The sequence below is a fragment of the Megascapheus bottae genome, chromosome 19, assembly GCF_031878675.1.
Source record: "Megascapheus bottae isolate mThoBot1 chromosome 19, mThoBot2.hap1, whole genome shotgun sequence".
In the NCBI taxonomy this organism is placed as follows: Eukaryota; Metazoa; Chordata; class Mammalia; order Rodentia; family Geomyidae; genus Megascapheus; species Megascapheus bottae.
In genome coordinates this window covers 19390040-19404682 of record NC_143527.1, presented here as the reverse complement: position 1 = coordinate 19404682, position 14643 = coordinate 19390040, and the positions used below count along the sequence as shown (strand labels likewise).

Below are 14643 nucleotides of genomic sequence, written 5' to 3'. Positions count from 1 at the left end.
GAACCACTCATCAACTGAGGGGCATCTGGGTTGGTTCCATATCTTTGCTATGGTAAATAGTGCTGCAATGAACATTGTTGTGCTAGTGGGTTTAGTATGTCCTTGTTTCTGGACGATTGGGACCATCATTTTCTTATTCCTTCCTTCTGCCTAGCTGGAAACGGGTATGTGCCTCTCTCTCTCTCTCTCTCTCTCTCTCTCTCTCTCTCTCTCTCTCTCTCTCTCTCTCTCTCTCTCTCTCTCTCTCCATATGTGTGTGTGTGTGTGTGTGTGTGTGTATCATAAGTGCACTCCAGAGGTTGGAATTTACACTTTTCACTTTCTTCTAAGAAGGTTCCTACTGCTCACATCCAGCACTTTGATGTGACTCCCAGCCTCAATAGAGTGCTTTGCTTAAGGAGAAGCAAACCTGAGGAGCTGTAGGATCTGTTTCTGTAACAGGGACTTCAAGGCTGACTTTTCCAAAAGTACTGATTCTTTACTTGGACTTGTGGATATCTGAATGATAACAGAAAGGATAAATCGTGACACCTTTGTTTTTATTTGTGTCTTTTTATCTTTCTACTTTCCTTCAGGCCAGATTCCTGCCTAGCTCTCTACATAGAGCCATGTTAATCATTTAAGAAGTCTAAAAACTGGTAATAAAGGTTGGTTAGCTCTCATTTTACCTAATTTCTGTAATCTTCCTTCAAGACAAATATCAACATAAGCCATTTAGAGTTGTGTTCCATACACCAGTAAGAGAGACTGAAAGTCTGCAATTATTACATTAAACCTGACATCACCTTGTATTTCAAAAGTCCTATGGCTACAGGCAGATCACCTCATGACTTCCTCTGAGCAAAACTCAGCACAACCTCCAAAAAAATAGTCATCTCTCAAGGAAACCAGATTGTCCCTTCAAGTGATGACCGTGCTAATGACTTGGATAACTTCTCCAGAGCCACCTCACAACTGAAATGGAAGCCAGACCACCATCTTACCAAGACTAATAAAGTATGGATGCCCATATCCCTGTCCCTTCCCTTTATAATCTAAGAGCTCAGGTCAGTGCCTACAAAGCATAGAGCTGAGATGATCTCCTCCATTTCCCCAAGATGATTACATTCTTTCCCTGCCTTTCAGTTTTGTAACTACACTTTTCCACTTGATTTCTGGGGTGAATAGCTGGATCAGATTTGCCGAGATTCCCTGAAGCCAGATCGCCTATGCTGTAGGACTTTGGTAACCTTTCTAGACATGAGCCCTTTGCACACCTCACTTGCTTCAGGCAACTCCAGTCCCTACGAGGTTATCCTTCTCCTATTGAGGCCTCTCTCCTATGTCACTGTACAATGTCAAGTTACAATCTGCTTGAAATTGTCCTCATATAGTCTTTAAGCATTTCCTGTGATACCACTTCCTCCCCTGGTTGGGCTGCAGCTCATCAGACACCCACAGGTCTTATGATCTTTATGTACCCCTATGTTGCTCAAACACAGGCCCAAAGTGGCATTGAAGTCCTTGGAATATCTTCCAATCTCCCCACATTGGGAAGTGGTATCAGTCCAGCCCCATCCACATGGAAATGAACACACATGCACGCACACACAGAGATGTGCAGCCAGAGTCTTTTGCCAGATGAACATTTGATTGGTTTTATTGGTAGAAATTGAGGACTTTTCAAATAATGATAGACATAAAACATAATGATGTTTTTACATCTAGAGTCCCAGCCGACACTGCAGAATCACTACTCCAGGACAGCTACAGGCAACTAGAATTATGCCTAGAATTCCAGAGAAGTATTTTCATAAAATGAAGGGCCACTGTAGTTTCTCCTCCCCCACATCTCTCAGAATGGCACAGCATCTCTCTCTGGGGCCAGGGAAAGCAATTCAACAGAACAAGAGAAGTGATTATGACACAAAGCGTGTGTCCACATCCCCACCTCTGGGCCTCAGACTCCCTTTCTCTCTCAGTCAAGGAAGCTCCATGGAGCATAACTTGCAAGGCAAGGAAGGATGGGTTGCAGGAACAACAAGGGCTACTAAAGGTTTAGTTCCTGCCACTAACCTCTGAGGGGCAAACTCCTTTGCCTTCTCCTAATCTAGACAGTGATCCCCTGGGGATTCCCTTTGGGAAAGGGTTCCATGTTGAATTGCAGCCACACCAGATTCAATGTGCACTTGGCCCAGGGCAAGCAGCTTCCATGGCTCCACTGCTGCTCCCCTCCCTTCTGTCTTGACTTTACTTGGGGAAGGGGGAAACAGAGTGACTCCAGACAAACCACTAAGCAAGTACCTGCTTACTGAGATGACATGTCCATTAAAAGAAAACACATTATTTCACAGTCCCAGCCATGTGGCATTGTATAAGTTCTTTCTGCAGGGAAGTCAGTTTGGTCCAGAAAGAAAAGCTTCAGGCCAACATACAGGATGTGGGAGTCCCAGGAGTCCCAGGGAAAACTGTCACAGAGCAATCTGCTCAGAAATCAGCCACAGTAAGGATCTCGTGTCCTTGGGAAAAGTGTACAGGAGGGCTAGCTGAAGGGGGTGGGGCGGAGTAGGAAGCTTGCAAGAACTGTTATCCCACCAGCCTCTTCCATAAGACCACAGACCTGTTATGGCTCTTTGCACACTCTCATTTTGTTTGGACCTCCAGCCTGGGGGATGGCCATGTAAAACTGCTTCCCCTCTCCCCACCACATATATGCCCTCAGTGCTGCTGGTTCTGGTGTGCTAAGCTGGGCTCTCAGACAGGAACAAATATCAAACAGGCCTCTCCACACAGATGCTGGGCAGAGTGTGAGGCCAGGGGTAAAGCTGAGGCCCCGACTAGACTCCACACCAGCCAGATAACCCTAGTAGGAAGAAATAAGTACCTCAGAGGGCTAGAGCAAGGGCATATCCCAACCCCTCTCCTCACCTCTGCTCAAGACACCCAACATAAGCCCTCCAACACCCATCACCGTGACTTGGGATATGCCACTACCATCTTCCTGGTCTTCCCTCACACAAGTTTGTTCTGCCCTAGCCTCTTCGTAGGGAACAGTGAATCCCAGTGGAGGGGAAGGGAGAAATGGATGGTAAAGGTATTAGAAAACAGACACATTCACTCATATGCTTAAATTTGGAAATTAACTTGGGCTGGTCACTGCAGAGCCAGCTGCAGCTCCAGCTCAGGTCCTGGCACCTCTGTACACATTAGGGATGCCATGTAGTGGTAGGTGCAGAGAGGATGCCCTGACCGTGCTACCAACCGCTTATCAAGTCCTTTTGGAGTGGGAAGGCTGTCTCCCTGTCCTCCTGGCCTTTATTCTTGGGGTAGAGGTCACAGGACAGAACTGTCCAAGTCAAAAGGAAAAGCAAGTTGGAAATAGAGAGTTCCCCTTTAAGTATTCAACAGCATTAAGATTTGAACTATTTCATTCACATAAATGTTGGAAACTGAGGACTAATTACTTAAGAAACCAAGGTTAATAAATCATTCTGTGTGTTTGAAGTCAGAAATAATTCTGAAGTTCATGAGATGTCTCTCTTAAAGACAGTACATCAGTGTTTGACAGGTTTTCATTCATCTCTGTCCAGCTGTAGACATCACAGGGTGAAGTAAGAGCAAATTCTTTTGGTCCTCAAGTTCACTACAAGACAGTTGCTCTTCCACCAGATGGCCACGACTCCCTGGCTGGTTTCTGAGGTACATGGATGTGGTATTTGTGATGCCCTCACTATTATTAGACTATTAGCTGCCGTTTCTTGCTCTGTCTAGCACCTGTTATCGTTCTTTTGAGTTTATTATTGGAAACCATGTTCATGATTATATGAGCTGCCATAATGTTTAACTTTTTTAGAGACATCTTTAGAAAGAAGATTAGGAAATTTGGCTGGAGGGAGAAAAGCTCAAGCAGAAAACCAGACACTCGCTAGCTACCTTCAACCTAAGCCTTTTCCAAAGACAAGTAGAAAGGGAGGAAAGCATACTGAAATAGCTGTGGTGGCCTCGGCTGTGGTAGTGCAGTCTGTTTCACACAAGTGTGTCAGGTAGGTCCTTCCTGTACTTCAGAGTGCAATGTGGTACTCGGAGCCTCAGCCCTTGCCACAAATTTCTCACCTGAGTCTCAACCTCCAGAAACACCAACTCCTTAGCTATGTTCACAAAATGTACCCTTCTCCTGGAAACAGATGAATTCTTTATTTAGGCCTCTGAACACTGGAGAAGAAATCTGTTACTCTGTTTTTTTTTTTAAAAAAAAATCAAAACATTACAGGATGTTTAAGTATTTAAATTAGGAAGAAAAGCTGCTTGGTACTTTTAAAAAGTCTGACCTTTATCACACTTGGCTGGGGAGAATCCAGGCTACCCTTTAAGTTGCTATATAGTTCTAGCTACACTCAAACTGCCTCATCTTCTTTAGTGCTGGGATTACAGACATAAGCTTTATGCCCAGCCATAAATGTTCTTAACATCCCTTGAAAAGAGTTAAGGTGGTAAATTTCATGTTATATGGATTTTGCCATAATTAAAAATAAAACATAAACAAGCATTCATGTTTTTTAAAAAATATATCTTTGATGTTGAGTAAAAGATTTTGCAATATTACAGATTGCCAAACATTTACTTTTGTTTCTAGGTTAACAATTGATTATATTTTGTATTTGCAGAACACACAGAAATTGGGTTGTATGCCAGATTCTTTTCTCCCTCTCTCTCTACTCAAGATTGCAATGTGCACTTCAAGGTAGCTGTGGCTAATGAAGTGGGGCAGTCGCTGAGCCACAGCAGTTGTGCGTTCAAGGCTCTGGTGGAATGTCACATGGGCCAGTGGCCAAGAAACACTATTTCTCTGCAGTCCACCATTTTAATAAGTACCCAGTTAGTTCTGATGTAAGTGGTTTACAGGCTGCCATTGAGAAACACGCTACTTTACTAAGAAGCTCTGAAGATATAACTGTCACAAACTAGCTTCATTGGATTAGACTTCTCAGGAATAGAAGGCACAAGCTAGCTGTGGGTACATCCCTAGCCTGACTTCACCTGAACCTACAGGGTGTCCTGGTTGCAGAGATGTAGCAAGCAGGTGTGTGGGACCCAAAAGAAGCACCTACCTACCACTCTGCAGAACCGCCCCCACTCCCAGGTTTCCAGTGGACATTATAAGTCTATCTCATTGGTGTCCCAGTCAAAAAAATTAAGCATTTTTCTTATGGATTTTGAGGTGCTGTTGGTGAACCCCTCATGTGCTATGGCCCACCATTCACTCTAGCTATAGAGATGCAAGATCCTAATAGAATGGCAGGGTGCTGAGAGAGGGAAAGGAAGAAAAACAGAGTGTGTCATTCCATTCTTTTGTTTAAGTTAGAGAAAGCAGATTAGTTAGCAAGGAAGTAGATGAGCAAGAAGATTATAATGGGAGAATCAACAACAAGAAGAGGATGGCAGAGACTGGGGAATAGAGGCTCCAGGCCACCACTCACTCTGGGGCCCAAAGTTCACCAAGAATATTCAGTGGGGAGTCTTGGCCTGTCTTGGGGAAAAAATAATCAATAGCAGTTAACAATATCCCTTTGGTGGTGCTTAATTAATAGGCTTTCCTGAACTGCTGGAACCCACTAGGTAACCGAAGACCTCGCTGATGGAGTAAACACACAACATCCTCCAGCTCGGTGTCAGTGTTAGTGGCACAGAAATGACCTAGATTCTGGGCCTTTCCTGAGTTAAAGACAGACCACCCACCAAAGACAGAGAGGCATTTATGCTGTGTGCTCTGAATGTATCCTAGCAAAAGTCAGGAACGTGATGGTGACTAGAGAAGTCCAGAGAAGCGGGTTCCCAGCCTGGGTTCAGAGGGAGAGAGTAGGAGCCTTAATTTTTCATCATCTGCAAAATTGGTCAGATGAGAGGAAGGAGTGGGGGAAAGAGGAGTGTGGAGCCATCCCAGGCCTTTGGAATCACTTGAACAAAGGCACAGAGCCTGAAGAAGTGCAGGAGGATGGGTGACAGAAGGGCTCTGGGGAGATAAAAGGGCCTACTTGAGACATGGCTTGTATGACTTGGTAAAGAGCCTGAAGTTCATGGCGCCAGGTATGCGATAGGACCCCCCCCCCAAGATATTTTCAGTTGTTAATGCTCAGGTCATTCAGATAAGCAGAGGAGGAAATGAACTCAGGAGATATTTATGAGTTGGAGTTCTCCAGATTTAGTGCATAAACACAGAGAATGAGTAAGTTGGGAGGCAGGAGTGACCTGAGGCTGGACAGAGGAAACCTGAGCTTACTGTCTCTTCCTTATTTTTCAGAGGATTAGTCAGAGCCCTTTGGGGCCTATAGAGGCTCTGCAAGGTCCCATCACTACTAAGCAGTAGTAGGAGAGTCTAGATCCAGATTATTCATTTATCTCTCTGAGTTGAGGCTGAGGTCTGAGAGGCAGTGCTGAGGCAGTCCCACTAGAGACTGGCATTCATGCTCCTGTTCCTGGCAAGCGCTAGGCTGCAAGTAGGGGTGCTGGGCTGCAAGTGAGGACTCTGAGATAAGGACAGGAGGTACAGGAGGCTGGGAAAAGGGATTTCAACTTGAGTGCTCCTAGTAAGAAAGGAAACCCTGAGGAAGCTTCACGGAAGATGAGTCATGAAGGAGCCTGAGGAGGTGCATCCGAGAGACAAGAGGCATGTCAGGAAGAAACAGCTTGTTAGGAGCTGGAGAACAGAAATGCAAGAGCCGAAAGGCCAGCCCTGTCAAATGTTCTATTTGTCAAGAAGATCTGAGAAGTCGCTTCTGCTTTGGCAGTTACAACCCTTATGCTGCCAACCTTGAGGATCCAGAATCAACTTCTGCACCAGCTTCTCCTTGCTAACTGTCCCTGAACCTGAACTTGACAACCCTGTACACAGCGAGCTCTGTGTTAATGACTGTATATACCTAATGCCAGGAGAACAGGGATTATGTTTTCTTCATCACCTTTTCCCTTATATTACTGCAATGTCTGGCACAACATGAGCACACAGGCAATGGCTAGCTGAAACCCTCCATCTACTCTCCCTGGTTGGGAGGGAGCACTCCCTGCGCTCCCTCCCAACACTGAACAACAGCAGATACCTATCTGTTCTCTTCAACTCTAGGTAGATGAATGGTCCCACAGGCCAGCCTGACTTCAAACCACCCTCCTTCCTGCTTGGCTAAGTGCTGAATTGTGTACTTGCTCCTGCTGCTTTTCCAGCTTGAAGCTGTGGTTTCAGCACAAATGGCAGTTTTGTTTGTGGGGAATCAATGTCACTTACATACAAATTTAACTGCTAGTCTGCAGTACACAGGACAGTGACAGGATTGCAGAAGAACATGAGAGCTTCTGAAGTAAGTACCAAGGTCTCTCGAGGCTTTGGAAAAACTATTACAAATGCTGGCTGCAGGAACAAGCATGTGGTCTTAATGTCAGCCTCTAGCTAACCATGTGAAATTGGGAAAAGTACTCATGTCACCACTTAACATGTACCCTTTTGGTGCATCTCTCCTCACTAGGGACCTTGGTTCCTACCAGGGACCACTGTGAGCGGGTTAGTACTGAGGTAAGGGGTAATGCTGGGAGAAGGACCCAGGATATCTCTCTCAGTGTTTTTCCATTGGGCAGGGCCCAGTACCATGTTGTGGAGACATTTTGGTTAGAATCTCTTCTGCTCCGGCCCTGTTGATGCTCGCTGATAGAGAGAGGTTGAACACTTAGGCTGTGTAGACCTGGGGCAGTACCAGGGTTCTGTCACTGTAGGACAGTGCCCTCCACGGGGTACCTGACCCTGGGTGAGTTCCTGAGTCACTCTGAGCCTCAATCTCCTATTTTGGTCATCAGAACTTCTTTCTTGAAGGGGTCTTAGGGAAATGATGGGAGTTGAGTACGGAAAATGATCCACGCAGGGCTTGACAGAATGAAAGCAAACAAATCTCAGCTACTTTAATAAGTATTATTTATGGCTTAGATCCATACATCATGAATGCCTCAACAAATGGATACTGGAGATATGCTAGAGATCTTTTTAAAACTTAGCTAGCACAGCACTGGGCATGGACACGAAGGTCTTTCTAAGACACCTATTTGGCACAAGGAACAGATCTGCCTCTATCCTAGAAGACAGAGATAGTAACTCTGACACCATATCTTCCCCAGTCCGACCATAGAGCAGAGCAGGATAGGCATTTCAGAAATGTTTGAAGGAGAGAATAAAGAAAGGAAGGAGAGAACAAGAAAAGGAGAGCTGGCAGGTTGAAGACCTCCCCGTGTTAATTTCCTACAATGCCACACAACTAAATCTAAGTCATCAACAATAACAACCAAGCAGTCACTCTGAGGACAGGAACACACACATGGGAAAACAAAGGGAGGGAACTTCAGATATGGAAATGACACATAAGTCTTCTCAGCCCAGGTGTAGTAAATTCCAAAAGTCCAGGCCTAGTGAGCCCCAGCCTGGAGATGCTGGGGGCTGGGGATCCCTCCACAGCGTAGAAACCTCCGCTAGGTTAGTGTCAGAGGCTCCAACTGGCTTCTGCTGCTAAGCTCACATAACAAGTCAGTGCCTTCCAGCTTTCAGTTCCCATTTGGGAACACAATTTAGCAGAATTCTGCAGTACTCAATAACATAAAGAGGAACAGATCTTTATAAATAACTCCTGGTTAAAATGGAGCTGAAAATAGGGAGACAGAAAAGGAAGCAAATTGCTAAGCACTTATCGAGTCGATAACATTGGCTTGGAAACTTGAGTGCAAATGGCTGGTCTGGTTTATTTCCTTCTTGTCAAAAGGTCAAATGCAGGATGGAACCTAGAGGCACCAAGGCTGTGTGTCAGAGGGTGGTTTGAAAGGGTGTGGATCTCAGCAGTGAGCATCTCAGGGAGACGCAAACACAAGTCTTCATCAGATGCCACTGGGGCATTTTGAGCTTAACTGGATGGTGTAACAAGATGAAGTCCCCAGAGGCTCTGAGCCACACTTCACTGGAGGTCTGGCCACTGGTCTGGCCTCTCAGCTCTGAGGATCTGGACAGTAATTCACAGCTGAGTCCTGAATTCAGTCTTGACTGTGTTCCAAGGTCAAGTGTCTGTCTCCTCCCTCCAGGCCGTTCTCCAGCAGGCCTGCCTTTTGGACAGTTTGTGCTCTCTCAGAAGCCAGAATTGAATGGAAATGTGCTTATTCACTTGCAATGTCCAGGCCCCATGATCTTGGGGCATGGACCAGCTGTATGTCCTTGGGGGGCGGGGAGAGAAGAGAAATGGGGAAGGGCCCTAGGAGACTTAGGACAGAGCTGTCCCTATTCAGGCTCCATCCTTCCTGGGCTGCCCCAGGACCTAAGCACGAAGCCAAACTATGGAAGGAGACACAGCTTGAATGCCTGTCCAACCAGAGACCCCCAGTTGCACCAGGAGATGGAGAAGGAGTGGGGGCCCTTGAGATGCACAGCTGGTCTGCCTGCCTCCAGCATCAGCAGCAGCTGCAGATGCCAGTGTGCACACGGAGGATGCCCCGGCTGTGCAAGTGCAGGAAGTTGAAGATCTCAGAGGGCATGGCGTGGAAGCCGGGGCGGGGCTTGACGTTGTCATAGTAATGGTGAGTGATATAGAGACCTGAGGGGTTCATGGGGAAAGCCCAGAAGCCGAACAGGTGCACCTCCTCACAGAGCTCCAGGGCAGCCGTGACCAGAATGAGGCCCGTGCTGATGCGCTTGGCCCGCACCCCCAGGCTGAGCCAGTACCGAGACACGTTGACCAGGTACTGCGGATGGAAATAGTAGACGGCCTGTGAGGACTCGAAGTCGTCCAGCACGTACTTGACACGGATGGACACATCGGTGTTGCGCGTGTTGTAGAAGGCGGGCAGCAGCACAGACGCGTTCTCGTAAACCTGCAGCACACGGTAGAAAGGTCGCCGCCACTTCTCCAGCTTGTGGAACCTGTGCAAAGCAGGCGGGGGGGGGGAGGGAGTCACAGAGTGAGTGGCTCAGGAGGTACCCTGCCCCCAAGTCTCAAGGTCCTCTGCTTCCCCACTCCCACATCCAGGGAGCTTTCCAAGAGATGAGATGGGGCTCACGAAGCCACCTGTCCCTTCTTTCTCCGCCTCTTGCAACTTAGCAGAGGGAGGTAGGGGCCTTTCTCTGCAATAATTGTGTTTTTGTGAGTGGGTGCATACTGATGGTGTGGCTGCTTGGAGAGAGCTTAACCCCAAAGGGCAACCCAGAGCCTGCCCAGAGCAGGCATTGTATGGGAGGGAGTTGAAGAGTCTAGCCATTACTCTCAATCTTCCCCCCAATCATGGCTCAACACAACAGCCACCTGGCCTGGCTCCATCCCGCCCCTGGCCTCTTGGCCTATCTCACACACAGGGAACAGCCTCCCCCCTGATGGCCTCTCACTCCTCTCTGGACCTCCTTCACACCATGGCTCTCTCTGTTGGGCATCAGATGCAACTGAACAACTCATCCTGCCAGTCACCTGCCTTGGAAGTGCCCTCCCCTAAGACATTCCACACACTCTCCTCCCCTCCCCCTGAAGCCAGAGTGGAGGGTTTCTGTTTTGGGGCTTTGCTTGTTTTTGTTTTGAGATAAGATCTCACGATGCAGCCACAGGCTGGCCTTAAACTCACAACCCTTATGTTTCTCTGCCTGGGAAATGCTGGATGGCAGCGTGTGGCTCAAGTGGCAGAGAGCCAGCCTTGAGGGAAAAAGCCAGGCAAGAGTGCAAGGCTTGAATTCAAGGCTCAGTACTGGCAAAATATAATAAAGTAAAACAGACTCTGTCGAGGGATAAGTATCAGCAGGAGGGAGAGGGAAAATGGAGAGGATGAAGGAGGATGGGTGGGGTAGATGTGTTTTATATGCACATAGGAAAATGGAATAATGAAACTCATTGGAATTGTTTTAAGAAAAGATGAGAGAAATAGGGTGAGCGTGGGGTACAGCATATTCATATTTGGAAATATCACAAAGTAACTCTCTTATACAGTGTATGCTAATAAAAGCTTGACAAAGTTTCCTAATAAGCACATTTTGAAAAGTAGAAATGATGAACATAATTTTTAATATTTAACCCAATATATTAAAATGCTATCATTTCAATGTACAATTATAAAAACATAAATGAGATATGTTTCACCATCATGTTCCCAGTATGTCTTTGAAACCTGGTATGTCTAGTTTCTTTGGTGAACAGCCAGCACGACCTGATCTGGACCAGCCACATTTGCAGTGTCCAGTGGCTGCTGGTCACTGCTGGCCAACAAAGACCAACACAAGTTCTAGAACGAGGGCCACTGACCTCTCAGTGATGATGCTGGGGTTCACAGTGACCACATCTGTCTTCACCCCCACATCCACAGTATACTTCTCTGAGATGGGGGGCAGGTTACACCTGAGGAAGAGATAAGATAGGATAGCCCCTCGGCTCTACAATTATGTACATCTTCTTAAAACAATCATTAGCATAATCATGAAACCCTACTCATAAAAATATCTAAGATTGAGGCCTTGATGGTCAAGCCACCACTCTTAGTTTTCTCTTGGCATGCACTTTATAGTCACTTCTACTTTAACAAAGTATAGTGTTTGCTTAAATAATTCTACTCTGTTAAGAGATGGCTCTGTACAGCTGGGCTCTGGTGGCTCTGAAATCCTGTGACACCTGTGATCCTAGCTATTCAGGAGGCTGAGATTTGAGGATCCTGATTTGAAGCCAGCTCAGGCTGGGAAGGCAGTGAGACTTTTATCTCCAATTAACCACCTAAAAATCAGAAATGGAACTGTGGCTCCAAGTGGTAGAGTGTTATTAACCTTGGGCAAAAAACCCACAGGGATCATACTCTGAGATCAAGACTGACAGGAAGGGGGAGGGGAGGAGAGAAGAAGGGGGGGGAAGGAGGGAGAGAAAGAGAGTGTTTCTGAATAGGTGCCTTCCCAAACAGAAAGTGAACATTAACTTAAGGATCTTGAGATGGGGATATTATTCTAGATTATCAAGGTGGACCCAGGGCAATTATGGAACAGTAAAGGAAAGAGATAACACATGGCACCAGAATTAGAACCAGAGAGAATACAGATGATGCTAAACTACTGGCATTGAGGGGGGTCATGAGCTCAGGAATGTAGACAGCTTTGGGGAGAAAAAAAATTCTTTCTTAGACCCTCCAGTAAGGAACACAATCCTATTAATACCTTACCTGAGACTTTTGATATAAGATGGTATAACTTGTGATACATTAAGCCACAGATTTTTGTGGTCATTTGTTACAACAGAAATAGGAAACTAATACAGACCCAAAGAAGTCAAGTTGAACAATAAAGCGTAAGATATATATATATATATGCATATATAGAGAGAGACACATATAAAAGAATGAGAAAGGAATCGGTAAAAAAATTAAAGGTGTGGATTAGTTTGAAGGGAAAAAGCAAATCAGCTGATACAATAGCTAGATTGTTCTGCTTCATATAAATATTTCTTCGTAGCAAACATTACATAACAAATAATAACTTTGAGAAGGAGAATGTTACCTGGTGAATCAGGAGGCTACTGTACATTTTTGGTAGAAGTCTTAGGCAAAGGCCATAGAGGAAGGAACCAGGTAGCAGTGAGGATGACTAAAGCCTAGGGACTAAAGCTCAGGAGAAGAGTGGCACAGGTAAGAGTAGAGAGGGAAGAGGAAGCTAGACGCTAAAGGATGCAGGCCCTGGGAAGGCTCTGTCCCTCATCCAGAAGTGCATGGATACAAGAAATAACTACAGAGAAGAAATCTTTATAACAGAACCAGGTCTGCCATACCTCTTAAATCAACACGCTAGGGAGGGCAAGTTTTATGTTTTCTTTAAAGGTGGGAGTGGGTGAGAGGTGGCATTTAGTGAGCTGCTATGATGTGCCAACATTTCTCATAGCATTATATACAATATCAATAACCTTTAGGGACAGATATTAAAGCCCCTGACTTGTAATGGAGAAATCAAGAATTTGGAAAGGTCAAGGGACCTGATGGTTTGGAGTGGTGGAAGTAGGGCAAAGGACAGACCTGTCTGACCTTGAGCCTAGGGCTCTTTCCCAATAGAGTAGAGACACTTCCTGGAATCCAGTTGAGATCCCTGCATCTTGAGGACGCAGGGTGGGTATTCTATGAGATTTGTCACTGCTACACTTCTGGGACAAAAAGACAGTGACAGTGATGAAAGATTCATGGAGGCTCCAAAACTAGTGAAAAATGTGATGTGCTATAACAGGTGTGGGGTGGAAGGACCGTGAGTTCCCAAGATAAAAGTTCATTGATATAGCCTTAAGAAAGAGATAATGTGGACTAACAGGAAGAAGTCAAATCCAGGCCTGTGTCCTCATTTCTGACTGTGACCAGCCACATGATCTTGGCATAGAATGTCATCCTTTCCCCACAAATTTGTTTTATTTATAAAAAAGACACTTAAAGGTGAGCCGGGCATGGTGGCTCACACCTGCTATCCTAGCTTCTCAGGAGGCGGAGATCTGAAGATCACAGTTCAAAGCCAGCCCAGGCACTACAAAGCCATGAGACTCTTATTTCCAATTAATCTCTAGAAAATGGGAAGTGTGGCTGTGGCTCAAGGGGTAGGGCAATAACCTTGAGCTAAAGAGCTCAGGGACAGCACCCAGGCCCAAAGTCCAAGCCCCATGACCCACAAAAAAAAAAGAAAGAAAGATAAAGGTATTCAAAAAAACTATAGCAGAACTTAGTGTGCTCTACATTGTTTATTCCACTCACCCAAAATAAACAATATCATCTTGTCACTTTACCTTACATTTGAGAAAGCAAAAGAAGAATGATTGGGTCACTCATTGAAGGCAACTCAGCCCCTTATTCAAAGTCAGGCTGCCTGGCTGCTCAGCCTGGGGCTCCTACCACTCTCCCACCTGCTGCTGCTTCCTGAGGGTCCTGCAAACCATCCTCCTGCCTGCTCTTTTGCCTTTTCATGTCACACTCACTGTCTGGATGCCTAGGATATCTTACTTACTGTAATACAGCAAGCCAACCCATCTGGTTTTGGCTATAGGGGTAGGTGTCAAATGCCGTACAAGGTTCTATAGTATGTCCAATGTAATAGGCACTGACAGCTTTGAGGGATTATCTCATTTAATCCTCAAATTCTGAGGAAAACCCATTTTGCAGATGGGTAAGGTGAATTTCTTGAAGCCATTGCCTGGATGAAAGTTTGGGTAAATCCCAGGACCTGTGAAGCTCCCTATCTTACAAAAGGTTTCCTGCCTCCTATCTCAGAGGTATAGCTAGAGTCAGGTAAGGCGGCTTTGAGGCCAGAGGATTCTTAACTCCTGATGCACAGGGCAGCCACAGGGAGCACAAGCAATGACTTAGCCAGCAGAGGGTGGTTTTGTCACACATGGGTGTGACACTATAAGTACCCACCCATCTACTTTCAAGCTTAGAGCTGGGCACTGTTGACTTCCTTCTTCTAGAAGCCTGGGGGTGGCACTGCCAAGAACCCAAAATATGTAGACATTTTTAATACTGCTAGTGACATCAAACTTCCTCTGCCCTCTCATTCTCACCACTGACTGGTCACCAATCGTCAGTGGACCCACGCTATGGGTTCAACTGAAGCTTTTAAAAAATATTAATTATAATGGTGAAATATAGAGGGGTTACAGCTATGTAAGT

General features: G+C 45.9%; 1 protein-coding gene across 3 annotated transcripts in view; it reads right to left on the bottom strand.

Annotated features, from left to right (window-relative positions):
• Nucleotides 1–7895: 7895 nt before the first annotated feature.
• Nucleotides 7896–14643, bottom strand: part of St8sia5 (ST8 alpha-N-acetyl-neuraminide alpha-2,8-sialyltransferase 5) — a 47740-nt gene continuing 40992 nt past the window's right edge. For 2 of the 3 annotated variants that reach the window (XM_090353159.1, XM_090353161.1), the window contains 2 exons: nt 11274–11366; nt 7896–9913 (listed from right to left, as the gene is read on the bottom strand). In XM_090353159.1, the coding sequence (XP_090209285.1) occupies nt 9445–9913; nt 11274–11366 (562 nt within the window). In that variant the 3' untranslated portion in view covers nt 7896–9444. The remainder of the gene's footprint in view (nt 9914–11273; nt 11367–14643) is intronic. The other variant, XM_090353160.1, reaches the window with a different exon arrangement.